General features: G+C 43.9%; 1 protein-coding gene across 1 annotated transcript in view; it reads left to right on the top strand.

Moving 5' to 3' along the window:
- The first annotated feature begins 899 nt into the window (after positions 1-899).
- Positions 900-22228, top strand: part of E2F7 (E2F transcription factor 7) — a 32632-nt gene continuing 11303 nt past the window's right edge. The window contains exons 1-8 of the mRNA XM_036864723.1: positions 900-1117; positions 1794-1877; positions 9567-9842; positions 10947-11115; positions 15603-15893; positions 17139-17297; positions 18772-18906; positions 21640-21825. Of these exons, the coding sequence (XP_036720618.1) occupies positions 1794-1877; positions 9567-9842; positions 10947-11115; positions 15603-15893; positions 17139-17297; positions 18772-18906; positions 21640-21825 (1300 nt within the window). The 5' untranslated portion in view covers positions 900-1117. The remainder of the gene's footprint in view (positions 1118-1793; positions 1878-9566; positions 9843-10946; positions 11116-15602; positions 15894-17138; positions 17298-18771; positions 18907-21639; positions 21826-22228) is intronic.

Below are 22228 nucleotides of genomic sequence, written 5' to 3'. Positions count from 1 at the left end.
AAGCTGTTCTTAACGTCTACTAAAACACACACACACACACACACACACACACACACACGGCTGTCTCTAGCAACATTCCTATTTTAAGTAAGAAACTAAGGTTGAGGGAAGTGAAACATTTCATACAAATCAGCAATGTTGAGGAAATTTTCTCGACTTTCCCAGAATGCTAGTCCATACTGCAGAGAGTTATTTAATAAGGCTAATTATTGGCGATGTTCTGAAAAGGTAACAACACCAATAAACTTTTCTGGACTTGCAAAGAAAAAAGAAAAAACAGCTGGTTCTGCTGGCAGTCGAGTTCCCAGAGCTAACTGGCGTGCCATCTGCTCGCAGCATAGAGTGGTAACCATGGTTCACGTGTCACACCAGCGTTCGTGTTAAGAAGTTTGCCCCAACAAGCCTGGACAACTTCGCTTCCGCGCAGGTTGCTGGGGGGAGGGGTGGCGGCGGCAGCATCCAGAGCGTGTATATCGTTTTCCCAAACTCCATCTGCTCTCCCCTCCCCAAGCTGTGCCCGCTGTCTCCCCGCGCCACAAGCCGCAAGACGGGCGGGTCTTTTACGCAAAACAAAAGAGTCCTCCTCCTCCTCCTCCCGCCGTCCCGCGCCGCCCCCACCTTGGCTTCCCGCGGCCGCCCGGGCCCGCGTCCCCGGCAAGAATTGGCTCCCGGGCCCGAGGTTTCCAGGTACCCGGAAGGGGGAGGGGGCGAGGCGGCAACAATTGGGCGGGTGAGGTCGAAACGCGCGCCCAGGAGCGCCAAGACTCCGAGGGGCGGCGAGCCCGGGCCGTGCCGCCGCGCGATTGGCCGGGGCAGCCTCGCCGGCCGCCGCTGATTGGTGGATTCTCAAATTCGGTCTCAAGGCGCCAGAGGAGGTGTTTTAGCGGGGACTGCGATCCGGCGCTGGAGTCGCGCTCGGCGTGTCGGAGCGCTGGCGCTGCCCGGACGCCGCGGGGTCCCCGCTAGCGCAGGGCACTCGGAGCGGGGAACTGCGCGCCTCGCTTTCCCCGCCCGATGTCGCCGCCCGGCTACTGATCGACTCGCCCAGCTGATCCCGCGCTGCTGTGGGGTCGTGGAGGTCCCGGTAGAGGCAGGAAGGCTCCTTCTCAAAGGGGGAGTAAGTAGCGTGCGGCCCCGGCGCTGGCGGGGAGGCGGGAATTGGGGCGAAAGGGGACCCTCCCGCCCCGGCTGCCAGCCTGCCACCCCTCCCCTCCCCGGCTGCCGCCGGACCAGGCGTGCGAGGGGTGTCTGGGCTCCAGCTCTCCCTCCGGCCGGGCAGTAGGGAACCTGCCCTTCCTCACGATCTGGGGGTTTCATTGGAAAAGTTTATCTTTGGGGTCTGCTCGGAGGCCTGGGAAAGGGCTGCGCTGAGCGCTGAGTGGGTTTGGTCTAGCGATCAGGTTTCCTTCCCCCCTGATTCAAAACCCCTCAAAGCCGAATTCCTCCCCGTTCTTTGCGCCAAAATTAACTGACCTAGGAGACCCTGTGCTTTCTGACAGATTTGCCCTACACTCTCCTGACTTGAAACTTAATTTTGTCCTGTTGCTTTTCATTAAAAATTATTATTTTTGTCGGGTTTTTTTTTCTTCCCAATTTCAGTAATTACTAAGCACACTTAAGTGTTTGTGCTCGTTCGTGTGCGTTTTGGAGAGTTGGAGTGGCCACAATCCTGAAAATTCCCAGGATGAGTTTAGGGAGCGGAAGTTCATGTTCATGAGCAAGTAATAGATATTTTTGTTGAAGGAAAGAATATCCAATTTAAAGTCATTTTCTAATGTAACTGTGCATTACAGATGGAGGTAAATTGTTTAACACTAAAAGACCTGATCAACCCCAGACTAGATTTTGCAATTGAAGATGGGGAAAATGCACAAAAGGTAAGTGAACTTAAATACCTTAAGTTCTATCATATTTAGGATGGTGAAGTCTAATTCAATTCAGGATTCCAACATGCCATTTGTATTTGTCTTATAAACATAATAATCTTGATGAACATTTTAGGACTATGCTTTTCTTTTTTTCTTTTTTTTTTTTTTTTTATGGAGGAGGCATCCAACCGTTATTGTTGAATTTCTCAGTCATTGTGCAGTGGTTAGATGTAATGTTGAAACCGACTTATATGAATCAAAGATATGCTAGACACTGCAATCAAATGTCTGTAATAATTGTAGTTATCAAGAGTAGAATTAGCTAATGCTGGGCAGGAATATTAAGCCTCAGTTCCCAGGAAAATAGACTTTTTTACTCTAAATGCTAGATTATTAAAGTGCAGTGAAATGTTCTTCATCCTGATGGACCAGCTCCTAGAGGTGGTTCCATTCTCCCAAGAGCATGACCAGTGTCTCCCATATAGGGAGATAAAGTGACTGAGCTCACCAAGGACTCTTTGAATATTTTACAGTGTTACTGCTGGTTTTGCACTGAGCTTTCCCTTGTGGTTTTTGCATGCCTTGTGATTTGTAAGACAGTAGTAGCGTCTTCAAGAAACATTACGAAGTGAACCGGCCATAGCAATGTCTAAACCGGACCCATGTCGGCACAATGCCCTCACCAGCCGGTGCCCTACCGAAAAGGTGTAATAGCTTGTTAGTAGCGAACATCTAAGCATTTTTGGGCAGAGGCAAGTAGATATGACAAACCCAGGTTTAGAAAGTTTAAATATCAATCTGAGCATAGCAACTTCCATAGGCATTGAACTTCTCTGGTTCCTGGGCTTAATTTTAGGCTTAGCACCCACAATGAAATTGCCTGGTTGCAAAGCACCTGTTATATGGGCCTTTGAAGAATACTTGACAACCATTAATTTTGGGTAGGTGTGAAACTGTATGCTTTTTCATGTAGGGGTTTTTTTCCCCCCAGCATTTGATTTATTTTTGTTAGGAAAAGAAGTATACCAAAACATTATTCTTTTAAAGAGCATTTTTAAAGAATTCGCTATGCCATCTGAGAGTCGCAATGCCCAGACTTTAAAGTATATATTCAGAGTTTTGGCTTTGGGAGTTTCAGAGCAAAACTTTTTGTTTTCCTTCATAATTTGGATGGGACAGCCTTGAAAGAATGTGTATACTTTTATTTAAAGCCAGTATCCACCTCTTTCCTTCTGGGTCAATGACTTTCTTTTTAAAGATTTTTTTTTAATTTATTTATTTTTATTTATTTTTGAGTGTGTTGGGTCTTCGTTTCTGTGCGAGGGCTTTCTCTAGGTGCAGCGAGCGGGGGCCACTCTTCATCGCGGTGCGCGGGCCTCTCACTATCATGGCCTCTCTTGTTGCGGAGCACGGGCTCCAGACGCGCAGGCTCAGTAATTGTGGCTCACGGGCCCAGTTGCTCCGCAGCATGTGGGATCTTCCCAGACCAGGGCTCGAACCCGTGTCCCCTGCATTGGCAGGCAGATTCTCAACCACTGAGCCACCAGGGAAGCCCGTGGGTCAATGACTTTTTATGGTGCCTTCAACAAGGGTACTTCTCCTACTCTAGTTAGCCCAGTAAGTGCTGTGCCCAGCTGAGCTTCCATATTTTAGTGGGTGTAGAGAAAACCTCAAATGACGCCATAGAGATTTGGGAAAGTGGTTAAAACGTTTGAAATAGAATTCACGAGCAGGGCTTATCTCACCTGTCAAAGAAACGGCACAGGAAGGGAACAGAGTGCTCCTGCGAGATGCTAGGCTGGGCTTTTGTCTCTCTTTTCACATTGCTGTGAAGTAAAGGAAGGAGGATTTCTAGGGCTGCCGAGAGCGTGGGATCTGGAGTCAGAGAGATCTGGGTTCGATTTCCTGCTTTACCATTTGTTAGCTTCATAACCTCGAATAAATATATTTATTCAGTCTTTCAACAAATATTTATGTTTCAGGGGCTGGGGGTACAGCGGTTTAAGAAGTCTCCTAGCTTCCCTAAGCCTATTTTTTTCTTCCATAAATTGAAATTAATAAGTAGCCTCTCCTCTCTGGGTGTCTGTAAAGTAACCAGCAACCCATACTGTTCACACCTTACTCATTTGAACTGACAGCCCAAAGACGAATATGATGCAGGCCTGGCCCTCGGTTACCTGAGACACTTTCAGGGACTGAGATGTAAAACTCACCAACTAGACTGTGATTTGGTAAGAGCTATAGGAGTGGGAACCAAGTGCCCCAGCAGAACAGAAGATTAAGAAAGAAATTCATGGGGAGTCTAGAGAAAGTTGGAAAGCTTCACAGAGGTAATATCTGGGCTGAGGACTTCAGCTATAAGGAAACAAGAAGGAGTAAGACGGTCATTATAGGCAGAAGAATCTATATGAGTATATGTGCTGTGGACATTCAAGAAATGTTCAAAGTTTCCAGAGTGGCCAGAAGCTAGTGGTACTTCTTGAAACCTCTGGTGGGTGCCTGGAACAGTATCCTGTGGGTCAGTCGGCATTTAGAGGACTTATCTTTCTTGACTGTCTGATCTTCATTGCTTCAAGGTCTATAGGTAGGCATGCATCTTCTTACCACTCACGGAGAAACTTTTCTTTAAAACATAAAGGAGTTTTCAACGCCATTACCCAATCTTACTGTGCCCAAGTTGTGAGATTATAAGCAAGACTCTCCTCTTCAGTTGTCTACAGTGCATTTAGGAATGACGAAAGTAGAAAAAGGATGGTTTGGGATGAAGAGGCAGACAACAAGGATTGAGCTGTTGGGAGGGCTTTGTGAAGGAGACAACACTTGAGCTAGGGCTTGAAGGGATGAGTGCTAAGACTTAGGCAAGTAGAGAGGAAGGAAACTAGTAAAGAAGTAAATCAGCATGGTAAATCTGTGGACACGCCTAGACTTAGTGGGCATGGGTTTTCTTTGAAGGTCATTCATCTTTTGGGAGTGGTTAAAAAAGAAGGTGAGTTCAACTTGAAGCATATATTTGTACCCGTGTGATTACAGGTAAATAAATATGTGCAAGAGGCAGTTGGTTGCCTGATCTGGGAATTCACGGAAAGTCCTAGCCAGATACAAACTTGGGAATTGACAACATACAGGTTGGTTTTAAAGCCTTGTACATGAGTGGGTGAGCTGCCCCGGAGAGAGCAAACAGGGAGGTGTGGAGGACTGAGTTTCTAAGAGTGGAAAAAGGGGAGCCAGTGAAGGAGGCTGAGAAGGAACAGTCAGAAGAGAACCAAGGGAGAAAAAAGTGGTAGCTCAGAAGGACTGAGAGTTTTATAAAGCCAATAGTCAACAGTCTTAACCGTTGCAGTGAGGTCAAGTGCAATATTTTGCCATTGGCTTGTCAACTGACAGATGACCTAAGTGAGAGCAGTGGATCAGAGCAGACTGGTGGTTTGAGGAGCCCCCTGGGAGACAGGCAGGGGAAAGCCCTCCGTGTGGATTACTCATTCTGGAAAGTGCGCTCTGAAGGGAAGGAGAGTTGTTAGTCAATAGCTAGAAGGAGACGCCTCCTGACGCGCCTGTCATATTTGCAATGAGTCTTAAACAGTAGGTCTGGTTTCAGTGGGCAAAGCTTAGCCCATGGCGTTAGAGACAACGTGATGATGTGAGCAACGGCTCAGATGTGATAAAATTCGGGGCAGGTTTGAAGAAGAACGAGTGGACTCTTTGGGCAAAATGTGGGACGTGCATGAGATGGGACTGGAAAAGAGGTTGGCAAAATGTCACCAAGGGCCTTGAACAGGCTGATGACTATGTACTATTTGAGGTAACATGATCAAAGCTGTATCTGAGACAGAAGCAAGACTAGAACCAAGATCTTCTAATTACCAGGTCCTTTCCATGTCAGCTTACAGCTCAGTCATAATGCTGGTATAATAAATAATAATGATGACGATGGTGATGAACACTTGCATAGCACTTCACAGACTACAAACTGCTTTCACTCTCATTATCTGATCTGATCCTCACAGCAACTGCATGGCAGGTAAGCCAAGGTGCATCACCTCCGTTTGCACATGAGAAATGGAGAACCCGTTTCCTGGGGACTCTCTCCGGGCCCTCTCTAATTGAAGAGGTGATTTCCAGGGTGTTGCAGCTTGACTTCCTGGCAAGCAGATCTGACGTGGAGATTAGTGTGCAGGTGGTTTATTAGGGAGTGCCCTGGGGATGGGTGCCCATTTAAGGGAAGGGAAGGCAGCAGAATTAGACAGAGGGAGAAGCAGAGCTGCAGAACAGTCTCAGTGGAAGTTGGGTTTACCCCATGGGGAGTTCTGGGACGACCCCTCGGAGTAGTCCTGAGTCAGGGTAAGGGGACCAAGCTGTCACACGTCAGTGCTGCCTCTCCCAGCCACTGAGGACAGTACCGGCCTCTCGGGAAGGGGTGTGATCCCGGATGAGTCAGCCCTCTTCAGCCAAAGCGTGAAGAGGCTTACTATTGGCGTTACTCCAGCAGCTGGGGAACTGAGTCATTCATTCCAGAAGTGAGCCAGCTGCATCCCAGTGTCCACCACACGGCTGGGTAGCCTTGCCGGAAAGCCTTGGACATATATAATTTGGTCTGAACCCCTTATTTCAAAGATCTGGAAACTTGGGCCCAGACAAAATGAACAATTTGTGCAGTATCAGAAAGACATCGAGTGGAGTCAAAAACCGCTCTATTTCTGAATTCTCATTCCAATCCCCTTTCCTTTGCCTTCTACAGTGTCAGGATTGCAGGACAGACAGGCGGATGGAGCAGAGTGTGATTAGATTGCAGCTGACTTTCTGCCCACCTGAAACCTCAGGAAACAATTTGCTTGGCATTTTTTTCTGTTGAGTAGAGGTGTGATAACGATCGTAACCTACCACGTGACGTAACTCCCCTCCTGCTTTAAGTATTACTTGAACTGTAGTGAAAATATGTCAAAGTGCTGGAGGAAATAATTCATCTGAATTGCTCCTTGGTAGGGGAAAAAGCAGGAGCTCAGTGTTCCTGGGAGGACAGGTACCATGAGGGCAGTGGAGGAGAAGGATGATTCTCTGCACCTCAACAAGCCTGGGACACGCCCTCCACCGTTGGGATACCTTTTGAAATAACTAGATAATCAAGGCCCAGTGTTCCTTGAGCACATGCGAAGGGGAAGGCATTGTGCCAAAAACTGTGAGGAATGGGACGTGTGGAACTAGCTCCCTGACCTCCAGAAGTGCACAGTCTCGTTAATGAGATAAGACACACACCCAGGAAGTTAAATAGCAATACAGTGTGCTATGTTATCTTAGCTCTGAGGGCCAGGATGGATGGTAATAAAGAAGAGGAAGTGGAGCGGGGGGAGAGAGAATAGCTAAGTTTTATTGAGTGCTCACTATATGCCAGGAACTATTCTCATAACTCCGGAGATCAATGTTTTTATGAACTTCATTTTCAGTTGAGAGAATTAAAGTGAGAAGGGAATTAATTGCCTGCTCTCACCCTGCTGATAAGTAGCAGAGGCCGGTAAGCTGGCCCTACCAGCCCGCATGCAGAACTGCTTCCCATACTGCCTCTCCATAGAGGCTACTGGGGATCCATGGCCTGCTGGATACCTTTTGTTGGAGCTGCGAAAAAGATAACTTCCTCCCAGTTCACACCCAGGACAAGCTTACTTCTAGATGCAGAATTTTGAAAACTTCTGCTGTCAGCTGTTTCTTGCCTTACCAATGACTTTTATACTGAATGAGGTTGTATGTGACCTTGGGCAAGGCACCCTCTGTGTGCCTCAGTTTCTTCATCTGTAGGCTAGAAAAATACTACTACCTCCGTTACAGGATTGGATGAGGAGTTAATAGGTGTAAAGTGCATGAAACAGGTATCATGTGTAGCATGTAATATGCCCTCAGTACTTTCCCTTGAGAGTTCCCTTGTAGAAGACTTCATCAGAATTGTATACTAGTAGGGATTTGTTAAGAGATGTGAATAGATGCACTGCCTCAGGCAGGATGCTTACTGCGGCAGTGGCGTGAGAAATCATCACCCCCATCTCCACCCCTTTCCTGTTACCCTAGGACAGAACCTCACCATGGCTAGCTGGCAGCTTCTGCTGACGCAGAGAACAAGAGTTGGCCTGCTACCACAAACTCCAGTTTCTCCCAAACAATTTTTTTTTAATTTATGTATTTTATTTATTTATTTTTGGCAGCGTTGGGTCTTCGTTGCTGTGTGCAGGCTTTCTCTAGTTGCAGCGAGCGGGGGCTACTCTTCATTGTGGTGTGCGGGCTTCCCATTGCAGTGGCTTCTCTTGTTGTGGAGCACAGGCTCTAGGTGTGCGGGCTTCAGTAGTTGTGGCACGCAGGCTCAGTAGTTGTGGCTCGCAGGCTCTAGAGCGAAGGCTCAGTAGTTGTGGCGCACGGGCTTAGTTGCTCCGCGGCATGTGGGATCTTCCCGGACCAGGGCTCAAACCCGTGTCCCCTGCATTGGCAGGCAGGTTCTTAACCACTGCGCCACCAGGGAAGTCCATCCCAAACAATTCTTTTTCCTTCTTCATATGTTGCTCGTTTATAGGAAAACACTTTTTTTTAAACCACTGTTCAGCCAGAATCCAAGCATGCAATAATCTATAGAGTGATATTGTGTGCAGGAAAGGGAGTGACAAATATGTAATTCATCCACCTTCCTAATTATGTAAAGGCACTATTACCTGGAGGTGAGTTCAACTCTGGGAAGAGCAGAATCTTTCTGGGTTTGAATGGCAAAAACTTATTTTAGGGGAAAGAAATTTGTTTCGGTAACTTAGTAGTTCGAAACGCGAGTTGTGTGTACTTAGTCCTTTTTCTTCATGGATTAATGGACCCATCATTAATCTTTTCTTTTAATTATCTAAGATAGTCTACTCAAAGAGTCTGGGGGAAGGTGCTATTCCACAAACTATTACCAAGCTGCAAAACATTACGAACAGAACTTGAGGGTTTAGCACTTAGAAACCTCTACAGTAATTCAGTTGATCTTGCCCCTGTGACATCTAAGCCTGGGCTCAGTGGTCTCTTCTTGTCGAACAAGCTGTAGGTCAAGTTGAGTGGCAAACTCAAGAGGAGAGTCACATGTGATGGGAGTTGCATATGAGTCCTATGAAGTAAGACCATGTATCAGTCTCCGGGAGTTTTCAGTCTGTGAAAAACCCTGGTCCTTCAGCAGGGGTAGTTTGAGAAGCACTGCTCTGGGGGAGTGACCTTAGGTAGCTGGGTGGTTTGAAATGTGGCATTTTGTTGGATGCCCTTCCATTAATCTGTCCTGGTAATTGCTCTATTAGCACTGGTGAACATTGAACAAAAGCATAATTGCTCTTCACTAGTTAATGCAAACTCATAAATAGTGTTTAAAAAAATATGTCACTTAGAAGCAATATGGACTCAACCCACATTTGCTCTTATTATCATCCCCGCCTATTACAAGCATCCACCAGTGACGCATAACACTCATGACTTCTTTCACAGAGGTGCCGTGAAAGATATGCTTCAAAGGAGTAGCAGCCACTCTTTGGTTCCCATGGATCCTTCTGTTTATTTTCATTAGTCCTATCCTGATATTTTTCAGCCCTGAACATATAGTCCTGTTTGTATTTTCATGACTTACTGAATAATGGGAATAAAGTGTACTCTTAGCTGATACCTGCCCTTTCTCATTTTCGCTAAAAGGTCTCTTTTTTAAAATAGGAAAATATATTTGTTGATCGCTCAAGGATGGCCCCAAAGACACCAATAAAAAATGAACCAATTGACTTATCGAGACAAAAAATCTTCACTCCAGAAAGAAATCCCATCACTCCAGTTAAGCTTGTCGACAGACAGCAGGCAGAACCATGGACACCCACCGCTAACCTGAAGATGCTCATTAGTGCTGCCAGCCCAGACATAAGAGACCGAGAGAAGAAAAAAGGACTGTTCAGGCCCATTGAGAACAAGGACGATGCGTTTACAGACTGTCTGCAGGTAAACAGGCTGTGCTCCTAAGGCCTTTCATAGAATTTTAAAATGTTTACCTGATTATTAAAAAGTCACAGAATTCTCAATTTTTTGGTTACTATTGAGTCAAAAGCAGTACTCCACTTAATCTTTTTATTTATTTACAGCTGAAGTGGAACTCTTATTCTATATCTCATTTTTCATAATGAATGCTTTCTTTTCTTCTGTATGATACTCTCTTCACCAGTACATATTTTTAAATGATAAATTTTTTAAGCAATGATATTTAATAATTTTGATTTAATGAAGAAATTTGGATTTTTTAAAATGCTGCCATGAATTATAATTTTTGCTTTGACTTTAAGGGTAATATTAATCTAAATGTTTTTGACTTGGGGAATTTTATCATTCTCATGTATGTTCAGTTCGTTGGTTTAGGGCTTTAAAGTTAAATCATCTTTAAATTACCTGTCCTGTAGGGAACCAGGGCTACTGAATAAGCAGCATATCTATACTTTTAAAAAACAGTTTTTCTTGGGGCTTGAATTGAGCCTTTTTCAAATGTGAGTTGATAAGACAAGGACACTAGTTTAATGTACTTACAATAAGAAAGAATAAGGAAGAATAAGATTTAGCTCCCCCTGTTCAGTTCCATCAACCCTTGGTAAATTGTGAAAAGTAAAGAGTTTGGTGACACAATGCAGGCAAGAACATCGTACATTTTCACGTTAATAGGAATTACACAGGATCTTAGGAAGAGACAGATTCTGATACATCGGGTCTGAGGTGAGGCCTGAGGCTTTATATCTCTTAACATGCTCGTGGTGATGCTGATCTCAGTCTAACAAGCACGCTAGTAGCAAGGCTGTAGCAACCTATAAATGAATGCATTGTTCATTTTTTAATTTAAACAGTAGACTCAGCCTCAAATCACAAAGGAGGAAAAGTTCAGTTCAGAGAAAGCAATAGGTAAAACGTTCAGAAAATTAGATTAGGAAATGTATTTTAACCAGAATCTAGGATGGTATGGATTCGGATGCTCCCCTCAACTCGCCAATACCACCCATTGCAATTTCTCTGTTAAGATGTTAACTGTGACATTTCCCCCCTCCCTCTGTCTGCCCTCTGTAGCTTGATGTTGTTGGGGACAGTGCTGTGGACGAATTTGAAAAGCAAAGGCCAAGCAGAAAACAGAAAAGTTTAGGACTCCTGTGCCAGAAGTTTCTAGCTCGCTATCCAAGTTATCCACTGTCGACTGAGAAAACTACCATCTCCCTAGATGAGGTTGCTGTCAGTCTCGGTATGTATCATGGGATCACCTGGAGGCCTGTCTCCAGTTACGGTGAGAAGGTGATTCCTCGGGCAAGCCAAAGGCTTCAGATCACCTCCTTTACTAAGTAAAGAGCTGACCCTCAAAGGAGTGAGGACAGAGGAGCAGGTAGAGCTTTTCTTCTGCCATCATCATTATGCATAGGATTCCAGGGAGCCTTTTAGGCCTGAGGGTCAAACAAATATTTGGTTTTCTTAACCTTAAAAAATATGTTTACAGAAGACTCACATTACAGATTAATATCTAATATCTTAATTCCATGTTATTTCAGACAGACTCAAAAGATATTTAGAAATATCCTTCTGTTTATTTTTTTAAATGCTTCAAAGAGTTCAGAACTGGTGTTATTTTTGTTATAAAGCACGATTTGAAAGCAAGAGCATTATGTTTGAAGCCCTATACTGTGACCTTCACAGCAAGTCTGCCCAACTAGTAAAAGCACATCTGGATATAACTCAGACAGCTAAGCCTTATAACAAAGAGGAATACATGCGTTCACATGGCGTGGGTGTGTGTAATGTGCAATGGTGTCTGGACTATAAATATGCAGACCGCTGATTCAGAATAGAGACTCCTAGTGGACGTGGATTGCAGTTGGTTTCTGGATGAACATACTGTTGACAATAAATAAGTAGAAATCACATGATTTGAAGATGTCAGAGTGTCCCCTTAAAAGATTAGGAGGGTTTGCATACAGGGGGAAAAAGAGTCTCAAAGAAATCAGCCCAGTAGGCTTTATCATAGATTATATTTTTAGTTTGTTTATTAGTTCTATATCTTCCCATAGCCCAAAGAATGTGACCCAGTAGATGATTATCAATCTGAATTATTCAAACTGATGGCTAAAAAGATTTTATTTGCTGGAAACTGAGGTAATGAGGAGCCAATGTGTTGTGATGGGAAGACCATGGGCTGGACTTTGAGTAAGACAGAGCTGGATTTGAAGCCCAGCTCTCTAATTTATAGACTGTGAGAGCTTTAAAAAGTTAATTATTCTTTTCTCATCTATAGCATAGGGACCATAGCACCTACCTTGCAGAAACTTAGAAAAGTTGGGGATAATGTCAGTAACATGCCCAACTCAGAGCCTGGCTTACTCTTATTGCTACATGGAATAGTTTCTACTCAGCTCTCATTAGAGGTACTCCCCCCACCCCCTCCACCATCCTCAAGCCATCCTGTGATCCTCTACAGCTAGGAAGAGGAAGCAGAGGGCTTTGACAGGGAGCCATTTTAGAGCCCAGAAATAGAAATACAATATTCTGGCATTGGTAGCAATGAAACAGGAAGGGGAAAGCGAGCCAGCTGGACAGAGGCTTGGTGTAGACACAGCTGAGGAACTGGGTCCTGGAAACTAGTCTTAAGAAGATGAGGATAGGGACTTCCCTGGTGACGCAGTGGTTAAGAATCCGCCTGCCAATGCAGGGGACACGGGTTCGAGCCCTGGTCCGGGAAGATCCCACATGCCACGGAGCAGCTAAGCCCGTGTGCCACAACTACTGAGCCTGCGCTCTAGAGCCCGCAAGCCACAACTATGAGCCCTCGTGCCACGACTACTGCAGCCCGCGCGCCTAGAGTCCGTGCTCCACAACAAGAGAAGCCACGGCAATGAGAAGACCGCACACCGCAACGAAGAGTAGCCCCCGCTCGCCGCAACTAGAGAAAGCCCGCGCGCAGCAACAAAGGCCCAACACGGCCAAAAATAAATTAAAAAAAAAAAAAAAAAGAAGATGAGGGTAAAACAACAGATCATACAATGTCTTTCTCATTGGGGCTCATGAAGCCACCTTCCTCCATGTACCCCGGCCTCATCAAGAGTCCTTGCACTGCTATCAGTGCAGAAGACAGAAGATTAGATGTTGGAAAGCTACCTTACAGGTCCCAGGGAGGACAGAAGAGTGGGCTCCTACTCTCATACGGGCTGTAAATCCCCATGTTATAACCGCCTGGAGCAGAATGTCACAGATTTTTGCAACAGCTTCCTGCTGTCTCACAGTTTCCAAGACCTGCCAGATGAACTTGCCATCTCTCTTCACGTGAGATCGTAAAAATGTGAGTCCCTTCCTAGAAGCTGTTTCGGGGCTAACCGTCTCTTGGGATTGAGTCTAAACTCCTGCTCTATCCCAGGTCACAAAGCTATAAGACCATATTTTAACCAAGGATGTGCAAAGCATTCAAAGTGCATTCATTCCCAGTTTCTGGTCTCGTGTAGATTCGATACTGATATTATAGGTAAGAGGTTAAAGAACTGGGAGTGACTTTAGTGAACGGAAAGTTACACAGCCTGGGAAACTATGTATTGGGCTGAGATGCTCTTGATAAGCTCTATGGGGCATAAGGGAAGCATGGTAACAATTGGTAAATCCTCAAGGGCATAACTAATGCCATGCCCACGATTAATCGGATTGCCTTGAATACAAAAGAAAAAGAAGGCTCAGTGCCAGGGAAGACTTTCCTGGCAGAGCAAGCCCCAGAGTTACCTGCTGGACTTGAGACCTGTGACGTGGGACGTTTAGGCGCACCCAGCCAGTGGACAGTTAGTCCAGATTGCAAAGGTGAGTGATTATTCAGGCAAGTAGCTGCCTATGGGCTTTTGCCAGCACCACCTTCTGAACACTTACGGTGCGTATCAAGCATCATCTTCCTCTCTTAGTTGTCCAAATCTTCCTTTATTTCTTGAGATGTCTAGCCACTAGATGGAGACTTAGCAGCTTGTGTCTAATACAGAATAACAAAACAGCCAGACCTATGGCTGGCCCTGGGCTGTCTCAGTTGCTTTCACATGACATTTCCAATGGGAAGGTTTATAACGTGCCACTCTCAACAACATGTGTTAATATATGAAAACAGACTGGAATAAGGAGCCAGGCAGATCTGGACAAGGGGCTGCTGACTGCTCTGGCCAACACCTTCCAGCAGGCATCTGGCACCAAAGCCTGAGCTTTTTTGAGAGTGAAGAACCTTTCAGGGTCATGAGCCGAAATGTTCTGATTGACTGCGAAATGCCTCTTCATGCATGGGATAGAATTTCCTCTCAGCTCCACAGTTTTCATTGTAACCTGGTTTATTTCTTGTGTTAAATCTTTGAAAGGCCAAGAGCTACGTGCACCAAGTCTGCCCTGATTATAGAACAGCTCTTGGCAAGTGAAGAGAAAGAAGGCATTTTTGTAGCTGGGCCAGTTTTCTGGGAGATGCGTGGAGGCTTTTGTTACGGATACTTAGGCGAGAGCACAAGGGGCCAGTTGAGTCCCCAAAGCCTAAGGGCCTATTGCATAACAGGATGAGTCAAGATGGAAGATTTAAATATCTGTTTCTACTGTCACCTCTTACGCTAGCAGGAATTTTGGGTATCTCCAGTGCCACGCAGGAAGTACTGATATTTACCAAATAACATACAAAGAGTAGATAAATTTATTTACCAAATAACATACAAAGAGTAGATAAATTAACACCTATCAGAAACCCTTTAAGTTTATGATCACATTTAATCCTCATCATTTTATGAGATAAATACTAAGGCTCAGAGAGATCAAGTAACTTCCCAGGCTCACCCGACTAGTAAGGGATAACGCAGGGATTCCAGTTCATGCAGTCTGACCCTGAAGCCCCCGCACTTAACCAGTGTAAATATTTTTAGTAAATTCAATAGACTGCTCGTAATCCTGGCTATTTAGGGAGTGTTGGGAAAGTGGGTAGGGAATTGATAGACCGGATGGTCAGCCTGTGCTAGAGTTTCTGTGCTTTATTAATGGGCTGTTTGGCAGGATACAGTGAATGGGAGCACAGGGAGAGTTGTCCGCAGGTGTGAGGAACAGAGGGAGACTTGTATGTTGTTCCAGCCCTGGCACTAGCTTCCTCCAGCAACTTGAGAAGGGTGCCCAAGCTCTTGACTCCTGAGTTTCCAGTGCAAAATGGGAAACAAAATATTTACCATCTGCTTTCCTTACTGGCCATTAAGAGAATTAACAAGTAATTTTTTCACATCATTCAAACTCCAGGAAAGGAGAATATGGTCCAATAATGCGTTAACAGTTACTGGACACAGTTCTATAGTCTATATAACTAGGAATACAAGTCAAAATCAACCATCCAGCATTCATCAAGCATTTATTACTATGACGTGTGTTGCTCAAGCCCACCAGTTTTAACGCACTGAAATGTTCATGTGGTTTGCCTAACAGGTCCAGAGAAAAGTTGCTCTACTATTTATGTAATACAGATGAAACTATCATCCATCTCAAGGTGGATGTTTATCCTAGATCTTATCGAGAGTTGGATCCCAAGAAGAAAACAATTTCTTTTGCTTGCATTCATATAGTATGAATTTGTTGAGCAATTATATTTGCTGGGCAAAGTGTCACACAAAATAGCCCACAGACAAGGTCCAAGCCTTCAAGGAATTTATACTCAAAAATGTTGGTCGGCATGATGATGGCTGGCTTCTCTCTTTCAAACAGGCGTTGAAAGGAGACGCATCTACGACATTGTGAATGTGCTGGAGTCGCTGCATCTGGTCAGCCGGGTGGCCAAGAATCAGTACGGCTGGCACGGACGGCACAGCCTGCCGAAAACCCTGAGGAACCTCCAGAGGCTAGGAGAGGAGCAGAAATACGAAGAACAGATGGCACACCTCCAACAGAAAGAGCTCGACCTGATGGATTATAAATTTGGAGAACGCAGAAGAGATGGCTGTCCAGAGTCCCAGGATCCACAGTTACTGGATTTCTCTGAACCCGACTATCCCTCTTGTGAGTCCACTGTACCCACACGAGTAATGGCAGGGAGAGGGCGATGGTGTCTTCTGAAGAGGGTCACTGCTAAGAATGGGAAGAGCCAAATGGACCACCCTGGAGGGAGATGTCCTCTTATTCTCTCTCCTGAAGACAGGGAGACAGATGGCTTCCCGACTGGGCTGCCCACTCGACCTCACTGAAAAACTGTCTAGTGGCAGTTTCACTTGGTATTTGGTGTGTCTGGACCATAGATCTCGAACAGCGCTCCCGTTTCAGATTGACAGCCCCATGCTGATTCCGGCTCGTGAGCCTTTAAGGAAAATTTACTTGGAAAGAATTTATCTCTTCAAAGGATCCTATTTGTTTAATTATATACTGGAGTAGATGACTTAGAAAAGAACCCCATTAGCAGAAGATACTGATTAGAAAGATAGACAACCTTTATTTGATGCAGAATTTTTTTTTACTTAATATTACATTGTTCTTCCCCTCCCAGCTCATATTTATGCTGTCCCTCCTTTAACCATTGATTGTCATTCTCACCCTGCTCCTCCTTGCTAAGATAATAAAGTGCAAGTATCCCTAACACTTCACTTGCATTTATAAGCAATAGGAATGGAAGGGTGGGCCTGGCTTTCATTCCATTTACTACCTCATGCCTTGTAATTCCACCCTATGAGCCAGTTCTTATCCTAATAACCAGAGGAGACAGCCATCTGTCGGCGATGGTTTGCCTGCCATCTATGGCAACACACATCTAATCAGTGTCTCCTATTTACTTATTGTTTATTTCTTCACTTATTTCTGAAAAGCAATGGAAGAGGTGGGTGCCTACTATGTGGAGGGTATAGTCTAGCTATTGTGGGCTCAGAGAAATAAAAGTGGAGACCTTGCCATTGAGGGAAGAGTTGATGTCCTGAAAACAGTTCCTGAGCCCTAACTCTATCCTTTTATCCCTCTACTTTAATCTTTTCCAAAGTTGCTTCAGGAAAACTACTTCATGGCTTCTATTCAATGAAGTATGAATATAAAGCATTTCAGAATTTATACCTACTCTAATTTTATGACCCACAAGAAAATCTGTCTTATTTCTTTGTGAACCATCTTTTTATGATGTGTGTCCAACAGGCTTCCGCTGATCACTGTAACAAGAGTGATGTTTCCATCGGCTGATACAATTAGATAGGCCTGGCAAACTAGAAGTACAGTCTCTCTTGTGGTAAATTACGTTTTGACGCTTTTGTTTTATTCCCTTTGTAGCATCTGCAAACAGTAGAAAAGATAAGTCTCTGAGAATTATGAGCCAGAAATTTGTCATGCTGTTCCTGGTCTCCAAAACCAAGATTGTTACTCTTGATGTGGCTGCCAAAATACTGATAGAAGAAAGCCAAGATACGCCGGATCATAGTAAATTTAAAAGTAAGCATCTTCACCTAAATCCACTTATCAGCACAGAAAGAGTGGGATGTCATATGCTGATGTTTGCTGCCTCAGAGATTTAAAAAATTATTTTTTTTTTTTGAGACGTGCACTCCTTCCTGCCTTCATAAAGGTTCTTGGTGCTGTGAGAGGTAAGCTGGTCACATACTAGAATTCCTGTGAAAGTTCTGTCCGATGCCTTTTCCTCGGCAGAGTGGATGGTGGAAGCAGAATGGCATCCCACAAATGCAGGTCAGGGAGGATGTAAGAGGCTTTGCATTTCTCTTTAGTATCGCTGCATCCAAGACGGAATGTCTGAGTTTTCTTTCCCTTCTTTCCTTGCCCCCTGCATACTCTTCTGATGGGTGGACATGAAAGTTGTCTACAGGTAAGAACCAGAGGAATGAGCAGGGTAGGGTTATAGGGGTGGTGGGACGTGCCTGCTGGATGAGGAAAGTGTTTCCAGGTTTCACACCCCGTGCATCTTCCTTTTCCATCAAGCCTGGGTGCTGAGCCAAAGGGCCCTGGCTCCTGGTAGCTCATTCAAGCCCTGAGAAACCATGAGCTGAACATTCTCTAGCTTTTTTTTGTTTGTTTCCAGCTAGAAGTATAGCCACCCTGTGGGAGAAATGACTAGATAAAATCCAGCTCTATCCAGATTGGGAAGAATATGGCATCTGGGGTGAATGCTTGATGTTTCTGGTCGGTAATCAAAGCCCTTTGCTTGATCCTAGCCCTAAGTTCAAGTAGGTTTCCGACCTGTAAGTTGATTTCTTGAATAGAACTTACTCTGTGGGCATCATCCTGCCTGTTTAATGTGTTACCACCCCTCTGAATTTCTCCTCCAATCCCTGTATTTTCAAATGTCTCTCCCAAAACCTCTTCAGACTCAGGGAATGTCCCTCCCACCCCTCCCCCGCTGGGCGGCCAGAACGCTGGGATTAAAGGGGAGGCGCTGCCTGTCTTCAGCACAGTCCTACCTCGTAACCTTGAACCCTAGACGGTCTGTGTGCCCAGCAGTGCAGCTTCTCAGGAAGCTCTGGGGAATCCCTGTCATTTTCACAGCCTAGCTGCCCCGTGGAGCAGGTGCCACCACCTCCTGCTGGAAGAAACTCCGGGCAAGCTTTTGACGAGCCACAGATCAGAATTACATTTCCTAAGCCTTTCATTACAGCCCATTTCCCTATCTTGGTACGTTTGCAATCACAGCGATCCTGGCCTGTCACCAGGTACCTCTTGTACGAGGTATGAAGTTGTGGGAATGGGGGAACACAGTGACCTTCCCTTAGTGTCATCAGATACATAAATCCTGGGTGATTTCACGCCGGAGCCACTGGTCTCTTCATACTACCCCACTACTCTCTGCTAGAGGCTTATATATGGTGGCTAGAAAGTGACCTGTCACATAAACTAAAACGTAATGGTGTTGCTGACCAATGTATGGTGTGACCGCAATTGTCTTTATATCTTCTAGCAAAGGTACGACGCCTCTATGACATAGCCAATGTTCTGACCAGCTTGGCACTGATAAAGAAAGTGCACGTAACAGAGGAGCGAGGCCGGAAACCCGCCTTCAAGTGGATTGGGCCTGTGGATTTCAGTTCCACTGGTAAGGCATGGTTTTGCTAGGGACCGTTCTATGTATAATCCCCAGTTCCTTTTCCAAATCATACACCTACCACACAGTGAGATTGCTCTTCACCTTCATTTCCCATCACCCACATCACATTCAAAATTAGACTAGTGACATCAGTCTTGGAACAATGAGCCTTAGTCTACAAATGGTTATGCTGGTTGGCTTACACACAGATAACTTAGAACCTGGCAGTTTCTGGAACTATTAAAGCACAGCTCTTTTGCATTTTTTATTTTATTCCAAAGTTCCTGGAAGTTTGGGACTGAGGATTAAAAATGACACTTCATAAAAGAAAAATTTTTTTAATTTTTTAAATGACACTTCTTATGAACTCTGGTTGTTTCTGCATTAGCAGAATAAAACATTGTTTTTCTTTGAAATTCCAGATAATGTAAAAATTATATCAATTACTATCCCAAAACAAATATGTGGTAAGATGGCTTCTAAATATAGTATGGATGTAATGAACACCTTTTTTGTAATTTATTTAAAAGGTTGCGAATGTCATAATTTTACTAAATTAGAGCAAAAGAGGGTATTATCTTCTACTAACTTCAAAAGTAATATTTGCACAACTGGGGACTGGATCCTTCTGCACCAGCTACTTTATGTATGGCTATGCTGCCTGGAAAAAAGCCACGAAAGTTATTTTTTTTTTTTTTTACTAAAGTTATTTTTAAGTTACCTTTCCAATTTTAGTCTTAGTAGCATAAATTCCTGCACTTAACCCAGGCTTATAAGAGATATAGCTCTCTACCTCACTGGTAACACATTATTCACTTAGGAACTAGATGAAACCACTTAAAACCAAGTATAATTCATTCAACCCAGCAAGTACTTACTTCATGTGGACTATGCAGGCATACTTCATGTTATCGCACTGCGCAGATACTGTGTTTTTCACAAATTGAACGTTTGTGGCAACCCTGCCTTGTCAGGTGATGCTTAGCATTTTTTAGCAATAAAGTATTTTTTTAACTAAGGTATGTACATTGTTTAGATATGGTGCTATTGCACACTACAATATAGTGTAAGCCTAACTTTTATATGTACTGGGGAACCAAAAAATTCATGTGACTCGCTTTATTGCAGTGGTCTAGAACCAAACCCGCAATATCTCCGAGGTTTGCCTGTTCTAATGCCGTGAGAGATTCAAAGACGTGTGTGATATGGTCCCTGCCAGCATGAAGTGTACAACTTTGCCACTTTCTACTCCTCTTCTGGCTTCTCCCAGTCTTTTCACCTGTGAAGCTCTCTTCCCCCTTTCAACATAAAAATATTCTATTCAACCTTCAAGATCTCGCTCAAACATCAGCTCTTGCATGAAGTTCTCCCTGATCACCCAGAGCAGAGTGTCTCATCTAAACTCTTGCAGTTTGGCGTCATGCTATTGTACTTGGTGATGATATTATGCTTTGTCCCTGCTGTACAATTTTGAGGGCAGACACAGTTTTTATTCACCTTTGGTTACACCCTAGTACCCAGATCAGTGCCTTATGCACTTCAGTTGGTTAATGAGCTTCTATTGAAGGTGTATAATTAGCACACATTGGAAAATTAGAGAACTCTTAAGCACTACCCATGGCAGTACTGGCTCGGTAGGAATTCAGAGAGGATGTGGGTTAAGTTCTTCCCAGTGATCTCTAAGGGATCACTGTCCTGATGTCCAGTGTCTTGAGAGCCACTGTTTTATATATTTTGTCCAATATTTTATTTGTTTCAGGAAGGAGGGTAGATATGATCCATTACTATCTTGACCCATTTTCTTCTTTTTGAGTCTATAACTTCTGATTTTTTTTTTTAACTTCCGATTTTCTAAACAGGACATCTGTTGGGTTTTTGTTATAAGAAAAAGAAAACTATAAGTGATTTTCTTTTTCAATATTTGTGTGTTTCAGAAAATGTAAGTCTAGCTGGGCCTTTCAGTTTATTAAATCAGTCTTATAATTTAAATGTACATGCTTTGAACTTACAAAAAAATAGCACAGATGAGCGGGGTAGGAATGACTATCTGAACAACAGGGGTCATTTCTTTATAGAATCTTGGCCTAGTTCTGTATAGAAATTTCTGTCCTGATTTCATACAGGCTTATTTAAGCATAAAATGTGCCTCCAAAGCCCAGCCTTCTATTATCTTCACTGTTCTGCAGCATTTCAGCCGTGAAGTTTCTGCTGACCTTATTCCTTTGGTCACTTAGTAACTGAGCCTCCTACTGCATAAGAAAGAAATAATAAAGCATAATAATAGAAAACACAGGTTCTTATACTCATTGCCCTAGGGCTGTGGCGTAAGAGGCTGATCTCAATTAATGTTAAAATCTCCAAATATGCATGTTGGGCTGAGTATGATTGGGTTTTCCTTGGATATCTCTGCCCAAAGAAAGCATCTAAAATGTCAGGTCCATTCTAATTTGGGTTATAGAACATCCTGTTCTACTTTTTTTGCAGTTTAGATAATTTTAGAATATATATGGATTCAGTCTTACTTTAAAGTCATCCACTAACTTTTAAAAAGGACTAGTACAATACATTGAAAGAAATTGGGGTTTGACACAAGGCTCATAAAGTTCCTTTGATTGTCTTAGTTTTTAATTTATAGGGTAGCTCCATTACAATGATAGGTCCTCAAAGCCATATCTTAAAAAGGCTAATATTATCCTGAATTATAGCTGTATAACAACACTACCAATTCTCTTATTTATTTAGATGAAGAACTAGTGGATGTTTCTGCATCTGTCCTACCAGAATTGAAAAGAGAAACGTACGGCCACATTCAGTTCTGTGCAAAACAGAAGCTTGCTCGACATGGCTCTTTTAACTCAGATCAGGCTTCTGAGAGGATCCAGAGGAAAGTGAACTCAGAACCCAGCAGCCCTTACAGAGAAAAACAAGGTATCTGCCTTTACTTAATCCATGGAATCCATCAGTCACCATGTAATTGTAGCCCGACCCATGCACTGTCATTTTAAAGTGAGCTGACTCTAGGCTTTGCCTGTTTTTTTCCACTTACCTCAAGTGCAATGATTTGGGGGGGTAAAAGAGTTGGTGACTTCAAGGTTATAAACATAGCCCCACGCCTGAAATTGATTCTAGTCGGCCTTAAAGATTGAAGATCATTTGGTTTGCCATGGTTGGCCTGTTTGATGCGTCTCAGCAATTCATCAGACTTACAGAGCAATACTTGCTTTGTTTTGTTTTCTTACTAATATTTGATGAGACCTGCATTCACCATTAACAGCTAGCTTCTGGACATTTCTCTATTTGAATCAAAACCAGAATGGATTTGAGATAGTCT

This window comes from Balaenoptera musculus, chromosome 10, assembly GCF_009873245.2.
Source record: "Balaenoptera musculus isolate JJ_BM4_2016_0621 chromosome 10, mBalMus1.pri.v3, whole genome shotgun sequence".
Lineage (NCBI taxonomy): Eukaryota > Metazoa > Chordata > Mammalia > Artiodactyla > Balaenopteridae > Balaenoptera > Balaenoptera musculus.
This window is presented reverse-complemented; position numbering and strand designations above follow the sequence as displayed.